At 36.9% G+C, this 20,793-nt stretch overlaps 1 protein-coding gene across 1 annotated transcript in view; it reads right to left on the bottom strand.

Moving 5' to 3' along the window:
- LRRIQ1 (leucine rich repeats and IQ motif containing 1) overlaps nt 1–20,793 on the bottom strand; it is a 117,045-nt gene that overhangs the window by 38,815 nt on the left and 57,437 nt on the right. Inside the window, exons 19-23 of the mRNA XM_088141859.1 lie at nt 15,342–15,431; nt 13,233–13,348; nt 12,578–12,673; nt 11,893–11,978; nt 1,487–1,588 (exon numbers count right to left, since the gene is read on the bottom strand). Coding sequence (XP_087997985.1) covers nt 1,487–1,588; nt 11,893–11,978; nt 12,578–12,673; nt 13,233–13,348; nt 15,342–15,431 — 490 coding nt within the window. The remainder of the gene's footprint in view (nt 1–1,486; nt 1,589–11,892; nt 11,979–12,577; nt 12,674–13,232; nt 13,349–15,341; nt 15,432–20,793) is intronic.

The following is a 20,793-nucleotide window of genomic DNA, read 5'->3' as shown; positions in this document are numbered from 1 at the left end:
AACTAAGCAGATCAGCAATAGTTAAATAACACTACTACTACTACATGGATATGAGTTTTAAGGATTTGTAATGCCTGGACCAATAAAGACACCAGCCAGCGATACAGAGTCAGTGTGCTACAAATGGAAAGTCCTCATCTTATTTGCCACCATCTACCTAACTGTTGAAAGCAAAAGGAAATGCAAAAAAAAAAAAAAAAAAAAGGACATTTGTTAGCTGTTTAATGTACTTTAAAATGGTTTGCATAATTAATAAAATATAGCAACCATGGACAAAGTATTGCCCATTCCACTCAGGATAAAACAAAAGATAAGAAGAAGAAAAAATGAAGAGAAGAAAAACTGATACTTGAAAAGAAAACAATAAAATTAGGATGTTCTAGTCATCATGACTAGAACATCCTAATATTATTGTTTTCTTTTCAAGGATTCAACTAGGTGACTGATGTGGGACAGACATGTATCTCCTCCTCCTATTCACTAAACAGATTAAAACTGTAGGTACCATTTTTAACGTAAAACAATTTTTTTCTCTACCTGGTATAATACATTTTATATGCTCCATTGTTTTTTTCTCAGAATCTGTTCACTTTCCTGAAGTATAACATGCATCTATGTGATTGATGCTACATTTCCAGAAAACAAAGTTTTGACTATTTCCCTTATTAAGTATTTTTTGTTACTGTAATAATGGGATCAATTATATTCATATAAAAATACATGGGAAAAGGTCAATCACCGTGTAGTTGTTCAAGGATCAAGGGAACTGAAATATCTTTCCACAACAAAACAGGGACATAATTATTAAAATGATAATAAAATGTTAGCTGTTCATTTTATTTTTCAGTGATATTTTAATAGTATATGAACAATTTTATTTCTTACTATGACATACATTACTCAATGCAGAATATTTAAATCCAGAAAATCTGCAGTATGAAAACATGTTTAATTAAATAAATTAGTCATATGTTCTTACCACAGCATCGAAATTAGGATCAGTTAAAGAGACTGAAAGAAGAATCACTCAGGAAACATGCCATATATTCAGATGTCTTATGATTTTTCATTATGGTGATATATTCCAGTGTAACAACACATTTAAAAAAATCTAATTGTTTCACTTCCTAGGGCATACCCTTTCCAAACTAGCAACCCTTTTAACGGATAACATATGTGTACTTGCTGATGGTGTTAAATTCCACTCTCTATTTCTAACTTTCAAGAAATAAAAGAAATATATTTTGAATGAAGCTATCTCTTCAGTGGGTCTCCTGAGATATTAGAGTTTAAAATTTCTACCTGAACATTATGTGTATACGTATACCAGCATCATTAGCAGATTTAAATTGTCTGCATTAAAGCTTTTCTTCCTGTTAACTAAAACAAAGTATTTTAAGGAAATTGATCCATATATTGGTATGCCTTTCATGATTTTGGAAGATCTGAGCAAAAAAGATAAATAGAATGAAACTTCTTTGCATACCTTGAAGGTAACCAGTTTTTGTAGTCTGTGGCTTCTTTGGTGGTTTCACAGGGGGATGTTTATTTTCATTGTTTTTGAACAACGCCAGGCGCACAGCTGGGTCTAGACGACAAGAACAAGTTAAAATCAAAAGGTCAGATCTTGCTCATTCGTTCCCTGAAAGAAGTATTCGCCTTTTAGCCATTTATTAAGAGAAACAGAATATCTTTGTAGGTTTTACATTAGGAAGGAAAATATACTATTTCTAACATTAAAGAGTTAAAGAATTAAAGTTAAAGCACCTCCATTTCAATCATGTATCTTAAAACAATTATTCTGTAATTTGGCTGTTATATGAAAACTACTATCATAAAACAAAACTGTAATAAAAATACATATATTTGAGTTAATAGTTGAGTGTTCCGGTTTGAACATGTATTTTCTACTAAGTTAAAAAAGTGCAAAATATACACTCAGTTACAGATGTTCTTACCCTCATTTACTAAAAATAAAATAAAATAAAATCAATGAGTTCAGTGGGACTTTCTCTCATGTAAGTAGGAACAGGATTATAGCCTAAGGGAATCAACTAATTAAGGTTGCTGCTATGTTGAATCAAGGGGCCTAATTTGAAATTTAAAAATCTAAATATCTTATCATCTGATGCTAAAGCTAAAGAAACAATACAATACAAGTTTGCATGGCTGCTTCATAGACTACTTTCCACTGTCTTTCAATTTGTCTTCATGCGCAGCCTCTTTCCAAAATACTAGGGTTTCCTCTCAGTGTTTGTTAGGATTATCCAACTAGCTGTGATGCTGAAAATAGGATGGCTTGGGATACGTGGGGAGCGGCCCACAATCCACAGGAATCTATGCCTCTTTTGTTTCTCTAACACAACTCCACAAGAGTTGGAAACAGTTCAATAGCAGCATAGTAATTTTTGTCCAACCAGAGTTTTTAAAAAGCTGCTTCCTCACACCTTTTGTGAGGAGCTTAACTTGAAACAGTTTCTGCTCCTCTTCCCAATCGAACTTCAAAATTACTCTGACTGAATTAGTGGAATTCAGAAGCTAAAAAATAAAATATGTCATGGCTAATAATAATGGGTGTTTAAGGCCAAAGAGTTGCATTATGCACTACTGCTTGATTAGAGTTGGGCATTCTTTATACTTAAAGAATATTTGATATTTTGCCAGTCTTCTTGGTTAGAAATGTTCTGGTATGATGCCAACACCTTTTCTATTATCTCTTATTAGAGAAAAGTAGTTGGAGTGGATGCAGTAGATGAATAAATCACAGCACACATTTGGTATGGTTAAACTGTGGTCACAACTTATTTAACTACTTCAACAAACATTCATAACTGTAATGGATTAAAGGAGAACAGCCCTCTGAGCTATTACCTAACAGCACTGGCCCACAAGCATATACTCAGCCGTCAGATGACTACAACTTGCATGGAAAGCAAACCTGGAGCCCTTTCATTTGATAAAAGCCACACAACCTTTATATTTGCCAGAATTTAATTTTCCTTCATGCAAGCTTTCAGACATTGATAAATACATACTGAGTAAAATAATGTGGCATGCAAATGGTCTTGGTCACTTTAATTCTATTTTTCACTCAAGTTAATACTCTGCATTCAATGTGAACAACTGCTTTATTTCTCACTGAAATTAAAAAATGTTGTCAAAGATGTATTCAATATCAACAAACTATAAGCATTTAATTTAAATTGTAGCTTGTCAGTCCTTAGAGCTGCCAGGCAAATGTATTGGTTCGAGGTAGAAGGGAAGTTCTTCGTTTTATATCCACAAAAAAGTTTTTTATCTACTAATTCATGCTATGCTTGTACTAGTCATTATACCAGAGACTGGAACAGTAAATTAAGTCTCCCCAAGTGATTTTGGGAGTAGGTTGATATATGAAGATGAATGTTTAAAATGCTGGTTTTATTTTGGTCTGTTTCTTGAAAGTAATTTTGAACATCATAGAAAGGATGTGAATATATTTTAAAAACAGAAGAAAATCTAAAACTAAGTTCTGAAGCCTGAAATGCATAAAAGTCCTAGAGAGAAAACTGTGAATTAAGAAACAGCATATCCTTTACATATTCTGCAAATGATTATTGCATAAGTATCTGTCTTGTCTATATCCATTTTTGGGAAACCTGCCACCACTTTGGATTTCTCTGACATGAACATGTGGTTATACTCATAAATTAAGATGTACCATATATGTAATTTCCCACACAGAGATTATAATTTGTACTGGAAATGTTTTAATGCAGAATGTCCAGATAAAAAGATATAATCCCAAGAAAATCTAAACAAAATCAGTGGAAGTTAACACTTAGCCACCAATTGATTGGAGTGGAAATTATGTCTGGCTGGATTCATGAGAAAAGACTAGAAGCTGAGATAGGGAGCTTCAGAATCTGTGACCCTCTACATTCTGTTGGCTACAGCTAGGTATATATATCAATCCAAATCTAGTTTGTGTCACGTTGCAAGTATTAACTTATTATTCCATTCAAATGCTCTGCAAAGTATTAAAAACACCCACCCACAAATATCTGCTTTCGTTTTTGTACTTAACTTCACTTAATATGCTCATTTTGTAATAATCTTGTATATGTCTATACTGGCAGATCTGTAAGCCACAGGCCCAGAGTCTTTGCGAGTCAGGCAGCATATAAATGTGTGTGCGTGTGTGTGTGTGTATAACACACTATATATATATATATATATATATATAAAAACACACACTATATATATAAAACACACACCAAAACATATACATATGCATATGTTTATGTGCATATATAGACACATACATACACAAGTGGTTAAATATATTTGTATTATTCATTATTAACTGTTAGATTGTTATTGAATTTTTAATAATATATGAATTATTGTTGCTGTTATTTAGCCTAAGTCAATAAAGGCTAAAGTGGTACATAAATAACGTAAATAAATAAATAAATAAGTAAATAAGTAAATAAATAGGTACTAAATTTTTTTTTACATTTTTAGGTATAATTCTCATTACCTATGACTACTGGCCTTTCTAGCTAGGGCTAATGTGATGTGAAGTACAACAAAAGGTCATACATTCCCCATTCTTGGATTAAGTTACTGATAATTATAAAAATGTATTTTGAAGAGAGATGTCCTTGGCTTGCTATCTAAGCCAAAACTTATACAGACCTGAAATTGCCTGATATATCATTTTTAGCTACTTGTATAAAATAATAGAATCATTAAGATTACATTATAACTCTCCTATTTTCGTCGGTTGGTTTTTTTAATGCAAATCAAGCTTATTTATATACAACTTTTCTTAAGTACTTAAAATATATTTTGTATTATTGCTCAGTAATCCTTTTAACATGACCTGCATGATTAGTTCCATATTATGGGTGAGACTACCACTCAGTGAGTGGTTATTTGAACTGTACTTAAATGTGAACCTGTAATTTCTAGGCAGCTCATGTCTGATGCTCTTTAACTGTTGTGCTACAGCTGCTCTCTGTTTATATATTAATTACATTCTCATCTACTTGTGAAGTTAACTCTTTTTAGTAGGAAAACATACAAGAAAAGTACTGCCAGTATTGTTAATATTAAGAAATCCAGAAGTCCCCTTCTAGATGACAAAAACAAAATAGCTGACTTTGGTATGCTTTAAGAAAAAAACTATTTATGACTGGATTAGTCACTAGTAACATAAAACAGATCACATATGGAGAAAAGATGATGCACTCCAATGATATGTAGGCCACCAAGTTGTACATATGTGAAAGATTCAACTGGACTCTCTCTCTTCCTCTCTCTTCTTTTCTAAATAGTGTGATAGAACAGGGTAGGAGGCCATGAGAATCACTATTTTTTTATGCCATATTTTGGGGCTAGACAATTTTCTTTTGTCACATGTCAAGGTTTTAAATTACATTTCTGAAAGGCGTAAAGCCTAGTCATACAACTGGTCATAAAACAGTACTGGAAATAGTACTTTTTAAGTACTATTTTAAATCCCTCCTTCACCTGCCCAATATCTTCATACAGTTAGTTCTTTGCTCTTGGTGATTACTGTATACACTAGAGATAATGGATTAAATATTTAATACCCAAATGCTAAAATGAGTATCCTCATCTTTGCTGTACTTCAGTCACAAAAGGTATATACAATGTCATTCTAGCATTGCTTGAATCCAAGTAATCTCATTCTCAACATAGATTTATTTGTTTCAGCCTACTCTAAGTAATCATGGAGAAAATCTATCCATGTGGTTGCTAGGAGTTGAAAATGACTTGATGGCACATGATCAATCAATCACTCTAAGTAAACATTTGCAGGGGATAACCATTGTGATAAGAGGACTCAGTATCATAAATGACTCTGATGCCAGTGGGTGTGAGAGCTCCTAGTGGGGTTACCCTTGTTACACCACTGAAAAGGGAGCAATGAAGCTAAGGGTAACCTACAACAGGACCAAGGGGAGGTGAGACAAATCTCTGTAGGAGTGATAGAAATCAACCCTCCTAGAGAATGAACTTCAAAATCAAACTTGGAAGAAGGATATGCCAATCACTTCTTCATAATTGGCAAGGAAACTCTGTGGACATGACTGTAACATTTAGGTGAGTTTGGGTGTAGATGAAGATATCTCCAGTTTGGAAGGCATTTCTTTGGTTACTGGGGAAGAGCGATGTGATGACAGCCAGATAAAAGCAGCAAGGAAATCTGGTCACTGATGGGACCAGTACTGAAACATGAATTCTTTGCCTTATAAGGCCACAAACAACTGGAATGTAGAATGTGAAAGGCATTAATCAAGGAAACCTTGAAAATATCAAAGTGAAAATGAAGCACACTGAAGTGGATGTTTTAGGAGCATATTATCAGGTGAACTGGAATGGGCCATTTTCAATATTACACAATAAAGAAATGGAGTGGCAGTGATATTCAGCTATAACCCAATAAATGACAAGATTACTGTATATCCAGTGACTATTAATATTAAAAAGTATGTATCTACTACAGACACAAAGATGAAGGATACTGAGATATTCTATAGCAAATTGCAGGAGATGAGAACTACAATATCTAGAAAGGATGTAGTACTACTAATGGGGGGCTGGAATGCAAAAGTTAGAGAAATATAAGAACCTGGAATTATAGGAAGATTTGGATTAGGAAAATACAATAATGCTGGAAACAAGTTAATAGAGTTTTGTGGTTGTTCACCTGCTTCATGCAACATAAATGCACATTCTAAACTTGGATGAACAACAGTGGAATCAAATTAACTATATAACAGAAAAACAAAGATGGAGAAGTGAATTCAATCAGCCAGGACATTTCTAGGTACATTTTGTGAAGTGGAACATGATTTACTGATGCTAAATATACAGGTTAAACTTAGAAAATTAAAGAGAGTAGGTATACCCAGAATACCTACGTGAATGGTGTGGAAGATGTTTGGTCAGAATATAAAATCAGTGAATGAAAAAAATCAGTAAAGTTAACTTATACAAAAGAGATCTTGAGAAATTATGGGAAGAGAAGAGACATTAGGAAAAAAATGCCTACAATAAACAGAATAGGCAGCTTACAATAGATTCAAACAAACAAATAGCAGGAAAAGGCTGGATTTCAAAGAGGCTTTCAAAAGATCCAAAGGTCCAAATGGCTTTCAGGACACATCTAGAACATGATTATAAATCACTCCCTGTTCACGAAGATTTCTTTCCAGAAAATTGCTGGACCACACCAAAAGGGCCAGATTTGCATGGTCTAGAAGAAGGAGGGAATGGAACAATTTGCAGAAACCTGTAACAGTTGGAAAAGACTGGGCACAGGTCAAGATGATGAGTGTTTATCTATATAGTCTTTTGAGGGTGGACCCAACCTAATGACCCTGAGTTACTAAAAAACTTGAAATTACAATTCAACCTAACACTCAACATTTTCCAGTTAAAAAAAAAGTATAAAAAGTAGAATAATTTAAGTAAATGTTTTTATAGGCACTTGCTTTATAGGAACAAAAAATTAGAACACATTTCTGAGTTAATATGTATGACTAGGGGATTGATATATTATTAATATGAAACACTTCCCTAACCCTATTAAGGCAATAACGGCTAACACTTATGAGGAAATATGATTATCTGGCACAGGAATTGCTTACTCTTTTAAAAATACTTGTTATGGAAAGGCTAGTATTGTATTTCATTCATTTATTCATTAAATTTATAAGGCCACCCAATTCCCTTATGACTCTGGCAGTGTACAATATTAAAACAATGTAAAAATATAGAGAAAAGAACAATGAGCATCCAGAAAAAAAAACATACATATCTTTAAAAAGAGCGACATAGCACACATGGGGCTTGCCATCCACTCTAGCCCAAGCCATCAGGGTGGAAAGCCAGGTTTTAAGGACTCTTTTAAATAAGGCCACAGTGGCAGGCCAAATGAATCTCTGGGGGAATGTTTTTTCCAGGGGACAGGCGCTGAAATAGAGAAGACAAGCTTCCTGAGTCCCACCTGATGACAATACTTAATGGATGGGACCTGGAGCAGGCCAACTCTGCCTGCTTGTATGGCAGAACTATGAAAGACAGACAGTCCTTCAGATAACCAGGCACTATGATATGAAGGACTTTACAGGTAATAACCAGCACCTGGAAGCCTACTGATAACCAGTGAAGCTCACAAAGCAGAGGTGTTACATGGGCCTGCCCATAACTGCCAGTGCTGCTGCATTCTGGACCAGCTGCAGCTTCTGAATGGCTTTCAAAAGCAACCTCACATAGAGCACACAGCGATAATCTACACACAAACTGACCAAAGCATGTCTCGCCAAAGGGCTTCCCAATCCAGATAAGGGTGCAATTGGTGCACAACATAAATTTATGCAAAGGTCTTCCTGGTCACATCTACCACCTGCTCCTTGAATAGGAGCTTTGAGTCCAAGAACACTGCCAAATTGCACACTAGTTCTGAAGGGGGAAGCACAGCCCTGTTCAAGACTAAAGATGGACTATCTCTGGTCCTGGGAGGTCCAAATCACAGCTTCTCAGTCTTGTCACAGTTCACCTTGAGTCTGTTCTCCCCATCTAGGCCCCCAAAGCCTCCAGACACTGGAAGAAGACTTTGACAAAATCATCCAGTTGGCCTGGGGCTGAGGGGTACAACTGGGTATTATCAGTGTACTCATGGTACCTCAAATCAACATATGACCTCAGTCACTGGGCTCATGTAGGTGTCAAACAGAAGGAGCAAGAATGTTGAACTCTAGGGCACTCCACAAATCAGGAGCCTTGAGCTTGACCTCTTCTCTGCTGCCAAAACCAACTGGACTTGACTACAAAGAAAGGGGAGCCACTGCAACACCATGCCCCCCACTCCTAATTCCCACAAGTGATTCAGAAGGCTACCATGGTCAATGGTATTGAAAACTACTGTGAGATCATGAAAAACCAGGATATTGTACTACTCCCATTCCAGCTCCACCAGAGGTCATCAACAAATGCAGCCAATGCTGTCTCAGTACTATGTACTGGTCTAAAACCTGACTGGAAGGGGTCTAGATAATCAGTTTCTTCCAAGGCCCCCTGAAACTGCAGACCAGCCAACTTCTTGACAACCTTTCCTAAAGACTGGCAACTGGACCAAAATTGTTCAAGACTGTTTGGTTTAGCATTGGCTAAACCACTGAGGAAGGGGTACACCACCATCGCTTTCAAGGCAGCTCAGACCATCCCTTCCCTCAGCAAAGCAGATACTACTGCATGGGTGTAACCACATACCACCTTGCAGGTGACCTTCACCAACCAGGAGAGGAATGGGTCTAATAAACAAGTGACTGAGTTAGTAGATCTCAGGATCCTGTCCTCCTCAGGAGTTACAGGCTTAAACCTGTACCAGCTAATCACACAAGACCTTGCTTCTGACACTTTGACAAGATTTGCCCAGTCATTCCAAATGAAACTGTATTATTCTATCTGCCAGATGCCTAGAATATTTCTCAATGTTTTTCAGGTGATCCTGTGGCTTGTCCCTCCCCAGCAAGGAACAAGTTACTCTAAAAAGGGCTGCTGGATGACTGTGGACATAAGAGCAGAAAAATGTCTATGTTTTGATGCTATTGTCACCACAATGTAATCTCTGATATGGGCTGTTACTTGTGCTTCGTTGGATTCACTCTTCATCTTCCTCCAATAGCTTTCTAGGGGTCTCTTCTGGCATTTCATTTCCTGAAGTTAATAAAAAAAACCAAGGAGCACCCCAGGATCAACACAAAGAGAGTCCCTATACTCCATCTAGTCCAAGGTCCTTGTTATGTGCCCATTCTCGGCAGCCACCAAGGCTTCATATGAACCTGCCATTAGATCCTTGGAAAAGCCCCAGATTTCCCTCTGGAACCCCTCAGAGCCATGGTTGTCTGGGGCAGAATGAACTAATAAATCCCATCTCCTTCGGGTGAGGAGGGGCAGAGGGCAGCACCAGCAAACTGAAAAGCAATCAGGAAATGATCTGCCCATGGCAACGCACTAATGGTAATGTCCTCCATTGTGACAAATGTCTCAAGACAAAAAATGGATCTAGTGTGTGACCTCCAGTGTGTGCCAGATTCTTAATGACTTGGATCATGTCCATAGTTGCCATGGTGACCATGAACTCCTGAGCTGTCCCAGACTCAATGCCACCTGGGGGGTGGTTGAAGTCACTAAAATTATAAATCTTGCAGACTCCACTGTCAACCTGATGATGGAATCTAGTAGTTCAGGCAGGGATGTTGCAGTGAGTAAGTTGGCTGGTACAGCAGCAACAAACTCAACTGCTTGGTAGAGCTCAACTTTAACCAAATGGTCTCACATTTGGTTATCTGTGCAGCAGAGCCTCTGCAAGCCATCAAGACCTCCAGATGGACAACTGTCACCTCACCCTCCAGCCTAGACTTGTGGCTGCTGCCTCACATGAAACCCAAGTGGACATATCTCCATGAGGGGGACCCCAGGTTTAGTTATACACAGCAGGTCAGCTGTCTCATCCACAATAAGGTTATAGATGAGGATGGCCTTATTGCACACCAACCTGGTTTTCAAAAGCAACAATCAGAGTCCAGGCCTACCAAGGATCCAATAACCTGGCCTCAAGTTTGAAGGCTGAGGGCTGTAAGGTAGGACAGGTCTCAAACACCAGTCCCATCATCCTTAAGAACAGCCTACCCTCAGCTTCCCATCATATTTTTTTTGCCTGTTATGATCTTGATGGAACTGCTTGTCCCTTCTTCTCCCTTGACTCCACCCCACCCTACCCTCCTCACCCCCTTCCCAGGCCCTAGAACACATCCACGTCTGCCACATTCATGTGGATGGAAAGAAAAAAACTAGTCATATCTCTTCTCCACAAACTGTCAGCATTCACATGGGAAAACTAAACATCTATCCAACTCTGAGGGCAGAATCAAGAACCAAATGAAACTACTATAAGAGCCATGTCGAGAGCCTGGTATTGCTAGCCATCAGGACTCACTCCACCAGCCTCATTTTGGCCTCCCAACTGTAATTTGTTTCCAGCTGCTGTTCCCTCGAAGCTGATCACCATTGCCACTAGGACCACTTCCAGGTGAGGGAAATATAAGATCTTTAAACTTATTTGGTGGCTGCTCATTCTTCCTTACAATGTCATTTAAATTAATCAAAAGTCAGTCAGTCACACCAAATACATTCTAATTAAAACTCAACTCCATAAATACAGTGACTCTTCCAGGTGCCATCCTGGGTTATTACACCATGGCTGATTTGTATGATAAATATTTAAGAATAGGTGATAACAGTCCTTGAATATTTTTCCAATCAACCATCACCCAGTATTACTTAATTGGGATTTCTAAAATTAATAAAACATAAAAATACTATTTTGAGAACAAAAGATGTAGAAATAATCTGAAAATAGATTGCTTGAGTAGAAAAAGCAGGACTATAACCATTCCTATAGATTCAGATAGTGATGAAGAACATTCAACTCCGTAATTTTGGAGTAGATTAAAAATATATATTTGTATTACTTAAGAGTCTCCAAAACATATTCTACTGAGAATTAATTATTGCCTGCTGAATTATATATTTAAAGTCAACAAATAATCCAACTGACCATCACTAAATTGAGAAAAAAATGTTAGTGTGAGGTCACTGTGTATTCTGTTCTCTGCACAGTTTTGTGAACTGGCTGCAATACCAAGATTTAGCTATGTAAAGTCTCTTTAAAATCAACAACAATTAAGCAGAACTTTCTTTCTTATTAATCATCTTAGCAGATGCCACATTTTAATAGGCTGATTTTAAATAAGAAGCAGGCAAGTCAATATGCACAATTTATATAATTAGGATGATTATATAAATACTCACCAACTTTTTTAGCATTAGATTTCTTTGCTTTCATCTTATGTGCTCTTTTTAGCATCAGCTGTGCAGTAGAAATGTCTTTAAAACCCCTAGAGGAAAGAAGATTATTCTCCATGTGCAAACATAGGTGTTTGTTTAATAAGCATGCAGGCTAGTAACTCCTGAATGCCAACTCCTGAATGCTAACAACAGCCCTTTTGCTACACTGAATATGGCTCTGGGCAGTCTTGTGACCTTCAGGAGTGGCTTTTCAATGAGACAAAAAGTCAGGAGCTAAGCAAAGAAAATGTTAAGTACACAGAAAGAAAATTCATGTGGCTCTTGGATTCGATATATTTCCCCTGTCCATGACAGCGAAATACATAAACGTGCTGCATATATTTCAATGCTACCTACAGAACATAATTCTGATTTTATGGATACTCAAACCATATTTTATAAACACAGAGGCCTGAACTATGCATATAAGTCCTCACAATATGGTTACTATTAGGAACGCTGATGAAAACTCAGAATATCTCATGGTTTGGCCATCATATGCAAAGAAGATAGACAATCCTGCAGAACCGAATAGCATAACTATTTTATATCAGAACATCAACAGGTACAAATTGTTCATCTAAACATACTGTATACTTTTAATTCCACCATTTATGATTAAAAACTAGCTAAGATGAACCAAACATACCATTCTTCTGAAATTTTTTCCTCTTTTTCAGATCTCAGTGATAACTTTTGGGGGGACTTCAAATCAGAAAGCTGTGAGGCAGTGCTTTTCTCTGACCTAAGGAGAGCAAGATAAAGATATTGAAAAGCTAGTCCAACAACAGATTAAAATCTCTGTAGCATTTGCTGTGCTACCAATTCCCATTATCTTCTGAAGTTAAGAAACAGAATCTATACTAATGCTCCTGAAAAACTTTATGCTAGAGAATAATAAGAGTTAGACATCTGTATGAAATATTTATATTTCAATTACTTCAAACATATTTCAGGATAATTCTACAAAGAAATACAGTGTGTAGCAAAGCTTTCTCTATATTAGATATCTGCATTTAAGGTCTATTCAATTAGTTTCTTGAAATTTTAGGATTTTAGAATTTAATACTGTTATGCTTCTTTTTCTTAATGAATAAAGGATGGCTCACTGAAAAGTTAGAATTCTGAACTTTGTGTGTTCCATTTTAGTTATGAGCACATGCACTCTAAATTTAATTAATTGCAGGAATTAAAATAGCTAAGCATCTAGAAGTTTTCAATTATTCTTCCAGTGCTCATTCTGGCTGTTGTCAGTGTGCAATTAACTGCATACAACAACATATGAAGCAATTTATTTGACTTACCAATTGCTAATCTGGGTGTTTTCTGACAATGTTGGTCCTTTCCTAAATTGCCAGATTTTATGGGGAGGATGTTTTAAATGAAGTGAGCTGTCCTCACTTCCTGCTGGTTCGTTGTACTTGTAAAGAGAGAAAAAATATTTAAATCAATAGTTATCTTACTTTTGCTTGAACATGAAACAAACATGAAAGAAGGGCTGACTTACCTACCACCTTCATTTATTTAAAGCTTTTATAGGCTACTTTAGGCCAATATAGTCCACAAACAAATTAATAATTAAAGAAAATACTAATATCAATAAGCCTACAATAGGGAAAAAAGCTTCAACCATTTCTAAGAATGAAACCAATACCCCCACAGATAAATTCAAGACAATCAAAACTTAACTGAATCAATCAGTTGAAACAGAAACTGAAACGGAAGTAGCAATGCTCTTTCTGAGCCAATTGGAGTTGTGATGTTGCACTAATGGAAGCAATCACTTGCCTTGGGGTAATTACTGTAAAGGACTGCTCCTAAAAATTGAGCTTGCAGTAGTGGAATAGATAGTAAGGCCTGATGGGGAATATAATTAAGAGGAGGCCTCTAAGATATGGGGTCTCATACAGTAAAAAGACTTTCAAGAGTAAAACTACAACTTTTAATTTGGTCCAGAAATGCAGACCAGCCAGATCCAATTATGTAACATAGCCAAAATACTTATTGATCAGCAGTTACATTTTTTCATTAGCTGAAACTTCCAGGTTATATTCAAAGTAACCTCACACTGTTAAGTTATTTCCAGAACGTGTTCTTACATGGTGAGTTTCTTTATCTGGGTGCCATAATTAACGCAGCCTGCTATATAAATCTTTTAGATCATTTAGAAAATTTCTTCACCTATAAATTATGCTTTTGGGAATATGTAGCACTGTTAAATCAACTTTTCACACAATAGTAAATCTATGGAAGAACAAGATATTGCAAAATTTATATGGAAGAGAAGGCAAGTAAGCACACTAAAGTGGCATGGTATGAAAATATGATGTTTCAGTTTGCTCTTCTATTAGGATCTGACATGAGTAAGTTATGTGTGTATGTAGAGAAAACCCTGTGAAGTCAGAGGCTTGAGGTTTTTATAACAGCTGCATCTTGCAAAGGCAGGATGCATTTTAAATTTTTAATGAAACAATGGCCTCTGTTGCAGTAGAAGCAGCCCAACTGAAAACTTCAAAGAAACATCCGGCATTGTGGAACATTCTCCTATACCCATATTCTCTTTTGTTGGATCACAGCCACAGACTTTAACAGGATCCAGTCATTTTACTACAATCTGGAATGCACTGAATTATCCCAATATACCTATGATGTGAGCAGATTTAAACTGCTCACAGTTTAAACTGCTTCTGTATCATAAATTTAAATTAAAGCTCCAGTCTTAAAACACCAGTAGACACTATAAATACATTTTACAGTGTTTTTAGATTTACATTTACTGGGATAGGAATCCCACCTAAAATCAATGAATTCACTCAAAGGCATGTGTTTAGAATAGGATGCAAAACTTGATTGCTCTTGTAAGAGAAAAAATAATGGATACGAAGCACTACTGTCTGCAGCTTATGATCATTCTCTGACTACTGGAGCACAAGTATTGTTGGGAACACACTACACATAAAGCTAAGACACACTTTAAGAAGAACATAAAGAAAGTTGACACTTCAGTTTATCAAATAACTAACACACATTACAGTTCAATGATTTTTAGATGCTTTGAAAAACCTCAGCTGTTGCTCTATAATGTACACTTCAGTATTTTTTTAAAGCGCTTTGTCAACTAGCAATTTTTAATCCACTGCCAAATGTGCAGCTGAGGCACGTCATTTTTTTTTTTTTTTGCTACTGTGAAGTAAAGTGTTGAAAGAAATCCAAAATAAAGGGGAAAAAATTAAGCAAATCAAAGAAAAGCTACATGAAAAATTACATCTGGGGATGAGGAGGAAGTTAAAGGCTTCTAAAAGTAATTATGTTTTTTCAGTCAATAAATTGTGATATTAATCATACCAAGTATAGCAAGTTCCTAAAGGAACGAACAAAGGCCAAAGATGAAGAAAGTTTCCGTGACATGTTACCTTTGGCGAGGGCAACTGGTCTGAGAACAGCCATGTTTGTGAAAGGAAGTGGGTGGGATCCAAAGCTGGCCATTCTTTCTCTATGACAGCCTGGTTAAAAAAAAAAAGTCAGTGAAGTTAATAGTGCAAGCATAATATCAATTCATTTTGATAACTTTAATCAAGCAGCATTTTGACTATGTTGCATGAGATTTTCAGTGTTCTTAGATCATAAATTAGAAATGTCACCTATCAGGCAGTCAAACTCAATGAAGCTATAAGGAATCATTTTGGAGTAAGGATATACTTAAACATTTACTGTTGATTGATAGTAATACTAATGGGAGTAATCTAGGTTCTAAATTGTTCTTCATTCGTATTTAGCCTCAGACATTGCCAGAGCCAAGACTTAACTCAGAAAATTATCTCCTGCATATTACAGGTTTTTCTATGTGTAATTTCACTCTGGGATTTTGTGAAACGTAGAATTACACAGGAAAAAACAAAAGAACAAAAACATGATTCTTATAGAAATATTGCCAGGAGGATTGATTGATTGATTGATTGATTGATTGATTAGTTTAAAGAATGTATATGGTTGCCCAATTTGAACACTGCAATTCTGGGAGGTGTACAGTAAAGAAAAAAAGAAAAACAAAACAAGATAAACAGTCTCAATTAAAATCCAACAGACATTCCTAGGCAAATAGAGGCCCACCTTCCTACTTCACTCTGGACAGAAACTCTAATCATTGTGGCCCCAATGCCTAAGAAAAAAGCCAGATTTTTAGTATTCATATTTTGAATTTACTTCACTATTGAACTTACTTTCAAGGTTTAGGACTTGAAATTTACAGCTGTGAAATATTACAATGATTGACTTTGGAGACCATTTACCCTGAAAGAATTCCAGTTTTGTACCCTGAAGTATGTATACTTTCCCCCTTTCTCCATTTTCAGTTAAATAGCAAAGCCAGAGAAGTACATAATAAGTTACAGTTCCATGTATTACCTTTTCTATACCTTTGAAATTATCATCTCAAAAGAAGGAGCACTGGATATGTTTGTAATAATGTTTGTTTACAACGTAAAAGCTGAGCAAGTATTATCAAAGCATAGAAGCACACACATCCAGTCAGGCAATGCTAGACTTACAACAGCCTCTCAAATCAGCCACTCAAATCGGAAACCCATCCAGCCAGAGTGTTTAGGGCACTCTGACAAAGTACAGCAAGACTTTATAAATTCATTGAAAGTGGTGGTGCTGAAACAGCATAGTACAGCAACTCAATCTTTTCCATCTGCCCAGGATTTCCACACTAATACTGACTGTATGGAAGGTGCTCTTGGCAATTTCAGAAAAGAATAAATTTGCCCACATTTTAGGTGAAAAGGTCCTCTAGATAGGAATATTCTTTAGCCAGTAGCCTAATTAATAGTAAAATGTATAAGATACAGAACTAATTAATGCTACCCTATCACTGACATATCAAGTGGCAGTGCTAGTAGTGATTGAGCTCATAAATTAAGCAGATTCAGGTGTACTTGATATTGAATGGGACATGACCAGAGAACTCCAAGACTCCTGACTAGCCTGGGAAGTGAAAAACATTCTGGAAGAAGGCAGCGGCAAGCCACTTCTTCTGTATTATTGCTAAGATAATCACATGGAGGTGTCTGTAAAGCAATCAGAAGTCAGTCTTAGGGAATATCATTTTGCCTAATCTAGCTCACTGGTCAGTTCTAATGACAAGGTAATGTAACCCTTGAAAAGATTTTCTGGAGCACCTCAGATGAAGTGTGACCAGTACTGAGCCAAGGTCTGCAGCCAAACTCTGCCCTTAATGCACTCTCTTACTTGAAACTGACTTTGGATCAGGTTCCTAATTTTTACAGAACTACCCACTCATAAGACTATTCTTGACCTGAATGTTCCAACTTGTAGACAGTTATTTGTTATTTAATTCCAGTCGCAGCCAGCTGCAGTGGGTGGACAACTCATTTGTTTTATGATATTCAACATCAGCAGGGAAAAATATTAGACATCTGCAAGTTATGGAAATATACTGCTCAGAGAAAGGCTTCCATGTTTTCATTGTGACACAAAAAAAATTTCTCTTTTTTCCTAACGATGACAACCAGGAGACCAAAACAACGATTACCACAGCAAAACCCAACAACAACCACCCAACATTTTGTTTGTTTTCATCATATTTAAGTAGCTTTCTCAGCACAGGGAATGTGGCTTTGCCCTGCATTATATTATTAAATCTCTGGCATAGACTAAAAGGATAGCTCATATGTATATATACAGCTCTGACCTTACATTATATAAATATTTTGCATTTTGTTGTACTTCTATCACCTTGAAGCACAATATCTGGAAAGGACCTTTCCTTGACAAATTAGATTACATTAAGTAACAAAACAGATCAGAAACATGAATGAACAAGGACAATTCTTATGGGAAGGTAGGAAATTATCTGAAGCACAGAAAATTCAGTCTTCCAGCTCCACTGCATATGTGGAGTTTGTTTCTTTAAGCACAACGATTTCTTACTCTTTTCTTTAAGGAGGATGGTATCTACAACATGCTACAATTATACTGTCAGAATAGTTAAGCATAATAGTTAAGCATACTCACCGATAGTGAGTATGCATTTGGATTTTAAAATTTAAAAAACAAAATATGAAAGTTAATATTGACACACAATTAACAAATTCTTAATTTTTTTTTTCATAGTTAAAATTATTTATCTATTTCATTCAATTTACATGTCCACCCATCTAACATATGACTCTGGATGGCCAAAAACAATAAAATCAGCAGTATGGGAGTTTATCTCACCTTATATGAAGGACCTTACAAATTATATGATATTTATGATATAAATTACATGATATGCCAGCAGGCCTGGGGACCCCAGGGACAGGGGAATTAGTGAGGTGGCTGCCTTATTTTTAACATCCTTTTATTCTTTGTTTTATTTTTATATTTTTAATGTATTTATTGACTGCTTTTAGCTTTGTTGTACACTGCGCCTAGAGTCGCCTGTGGTGAGATGGGTGGCTATATAAATTGGTTTAATTAATAAATAAATTTATGTTAAAAAGAATACATAAAAGGATGCTCAGCTAGATACTAATAGCTAGCTGACACTGGCTGATCTTAAAATCTAAACAGGGTTGGTCCTGATTAGTATATGGATGGAAGACTACTAAGAAACCCATGAAATCACCAATAGAAAAGATGACTCAAAAGAGACCTTGTATTTACATAATTGTTGTTGTTCAGTCGTTAAGTCGTGTCCGACTCTTCGTGACCCCATGAACCATATTGCGCCAGGCCTTCCTGTTCTTCACTGCCTCCCTGAGTTTGCTCAATTTCATGCTCATTGCTTCAGTGATGCTATCTAACCATCTCATCCTCTGCCGTCCTCTTCTCCTTTTGCCTTCAATCTTTCCCAGCATCAGGGTCTTCTCCAAAGAGATCTCTCTTCGCATTAGGTGACCAAAATATCTGAGCTTGAGCTTCATTATCAATCCTTCCAATGAGCAATCAGGGTTGATTTCCTTTAAGATTGACTGGTTTGACCTCCTAGCAGTCCAGGGGACTCTCAAGAGTCTTCTCCAGCACCACAGTTCAAAGGCATCAATTCTTCGGCGCTCGGCCTTCTTTATGGTCCAGCTCTCACAGCCATACATTACTACTGGAAAAACCATAGCTTTGACTATGCGGATCTTTGTCGGCAAGGTGACGTCTCTGCTTTTTAATATGCTATCTAGGCTTGCCATAGCTTTCCTCCCAAGGAGCAAGCGTCTTTTAATTTCATGGCTGCAGTCTCCGTCTGCGGTGATCTTGGAGCCCAAATAAATGAAGTCTGTTACTGCTTCCATTTCTACCCCTTCTATTTGCCAGGAATTGATGGGTCCAGATGCCATGATCTTAGTTTTTTTAATGTTGAGTTTCAAGCCAGCTTTTGCACTCTCCTCTTTCACCCTCATCAAGAGGCTCTTTAGTTCTTCTTCACTTTCTGCCATTAGGGTGGTATCGTCCGCATATCTGAGGTTGTTGATGATTCTCCCTGCAATCTTAATTCCGGCTTGTGATTCTTCCAGCCTGGCATTTCTCATGATGTACTCTGCATATAGGTTAAATAAGCAGGGTGACAGTATACAGCCTTGTCGTACACCTTTCCCTATTTTGAACCAATCGGTTGTTCCATGACCGGTTCTAACTGTTGCTTCTTGGCCCGCATACAGATTTCTCAGGAGATAGGTAAGGTGGTCTGGTATTCCCATCTCTTTAAGAATTTGCCACAGTTTGTTGTGATCCACACAATCAAAGGCTTTTGCATAGTCAATGAAGCAGAAGTAGATATTTTTCTGGAACTCTCGTGCTTTCTCCATGATCCAGCGAATGTTGGCGATTTGATCTCTAGTTCCTCTGCCTCTTCGAAACCCAGCTTGTACATCCGGTAGTTCTCGGTTCATGTATTGCTGAAGCCTAGCTTGTAGGATTTTGAGCATAACCTTGCTAGCATGTGAAATGAGTGCAATTGTGCGATAGTTTGAGCATTCTTTGGCGTTGCCCTTCTTTGGAATTGGAACGTAAACTGACCTTTTCCAATCCCGTGGCCACTGTTGCGTTTTCCAAACTTGCTGGCATATTGAGTGCAGCACTTTAACACCATCATCTTTTAGTATTTTAAATAACTCAGCTGGAATACTGTCATCTCCACTAGCTTTGTTGTTAGCAATGCTTCCTAAGGCCCACTTGACTTCACTCTCTAGGATGTCTGGCTCAAGGTCAGTGATCACACCAGCGTGGACATCAGGGACATTAAGATCTTTCTTGTATAGTTCTTCTGTGTATTCTTGCCACCTCTTCTTAATCTCTTCTGCTTCTGTTAGGTCCCTGCCTTTTTGTCCTTTATCATGCCCATCTTTGCACTAAACGTTCCTTTCATATCTCCAATTTTCTTGTAGAGATCTCTAGTCTTCCCCATTCTATTGTTTTCCTCAATTTCTTTGCATTGTTCATTTAAGAAGGCCTTCTTATCTCTCCTTGCTATTCTCTGGAAATCTGCATTCAGTTGCTTATATCTTTCCCTTTCACCCTTGCTTTTCGCATTCCTTCTTTCCACAGCTATTTGTAAAGCCTCATCAGACAGCCATTTTGCTTTCTTACATTTCTTTTTCTTTGGGATGGTTTTAGTTGCTGCCTCCTGTACAATGTTACGGACCTCCGTCCATAGTTCTTCAGGCACTCTGTCTACCAAATCTAATCCTCTAAATCTATTCATCACCTTCACTGTGTACTCACAAGGAATATGATCTAAGTCATACCTGAGTGGTCTAGTGGTTTTCCCTACATTCTTCAATTTAAGCCTAAATTTTGCAGTAAGAAGCTCATGATCTGAGCCACAGTCAGCTCCTGGTCTTGTTTTTGCTGTCTGTATAGAGCTTCTCC

Source organism: Python bivittatus, unplaced genomic scaffold (genome assembly GCF_059951505.1).
Source record: "Python bivittatus isolate LINGU-HERP-01145 unplaced genomic scaffold, Pbiv_v1 ctg000330_np1212, whole genome shotgun sequence".
Lineage (NCBI taxonomy): Eukaryota > Metazoa > Chordata > Lepidosauria > Squamata > Pythonidae > Python > Python bivittatus.
This window is presented reverse-complemented; position numbering and strand designations above follow the sequence as displayed.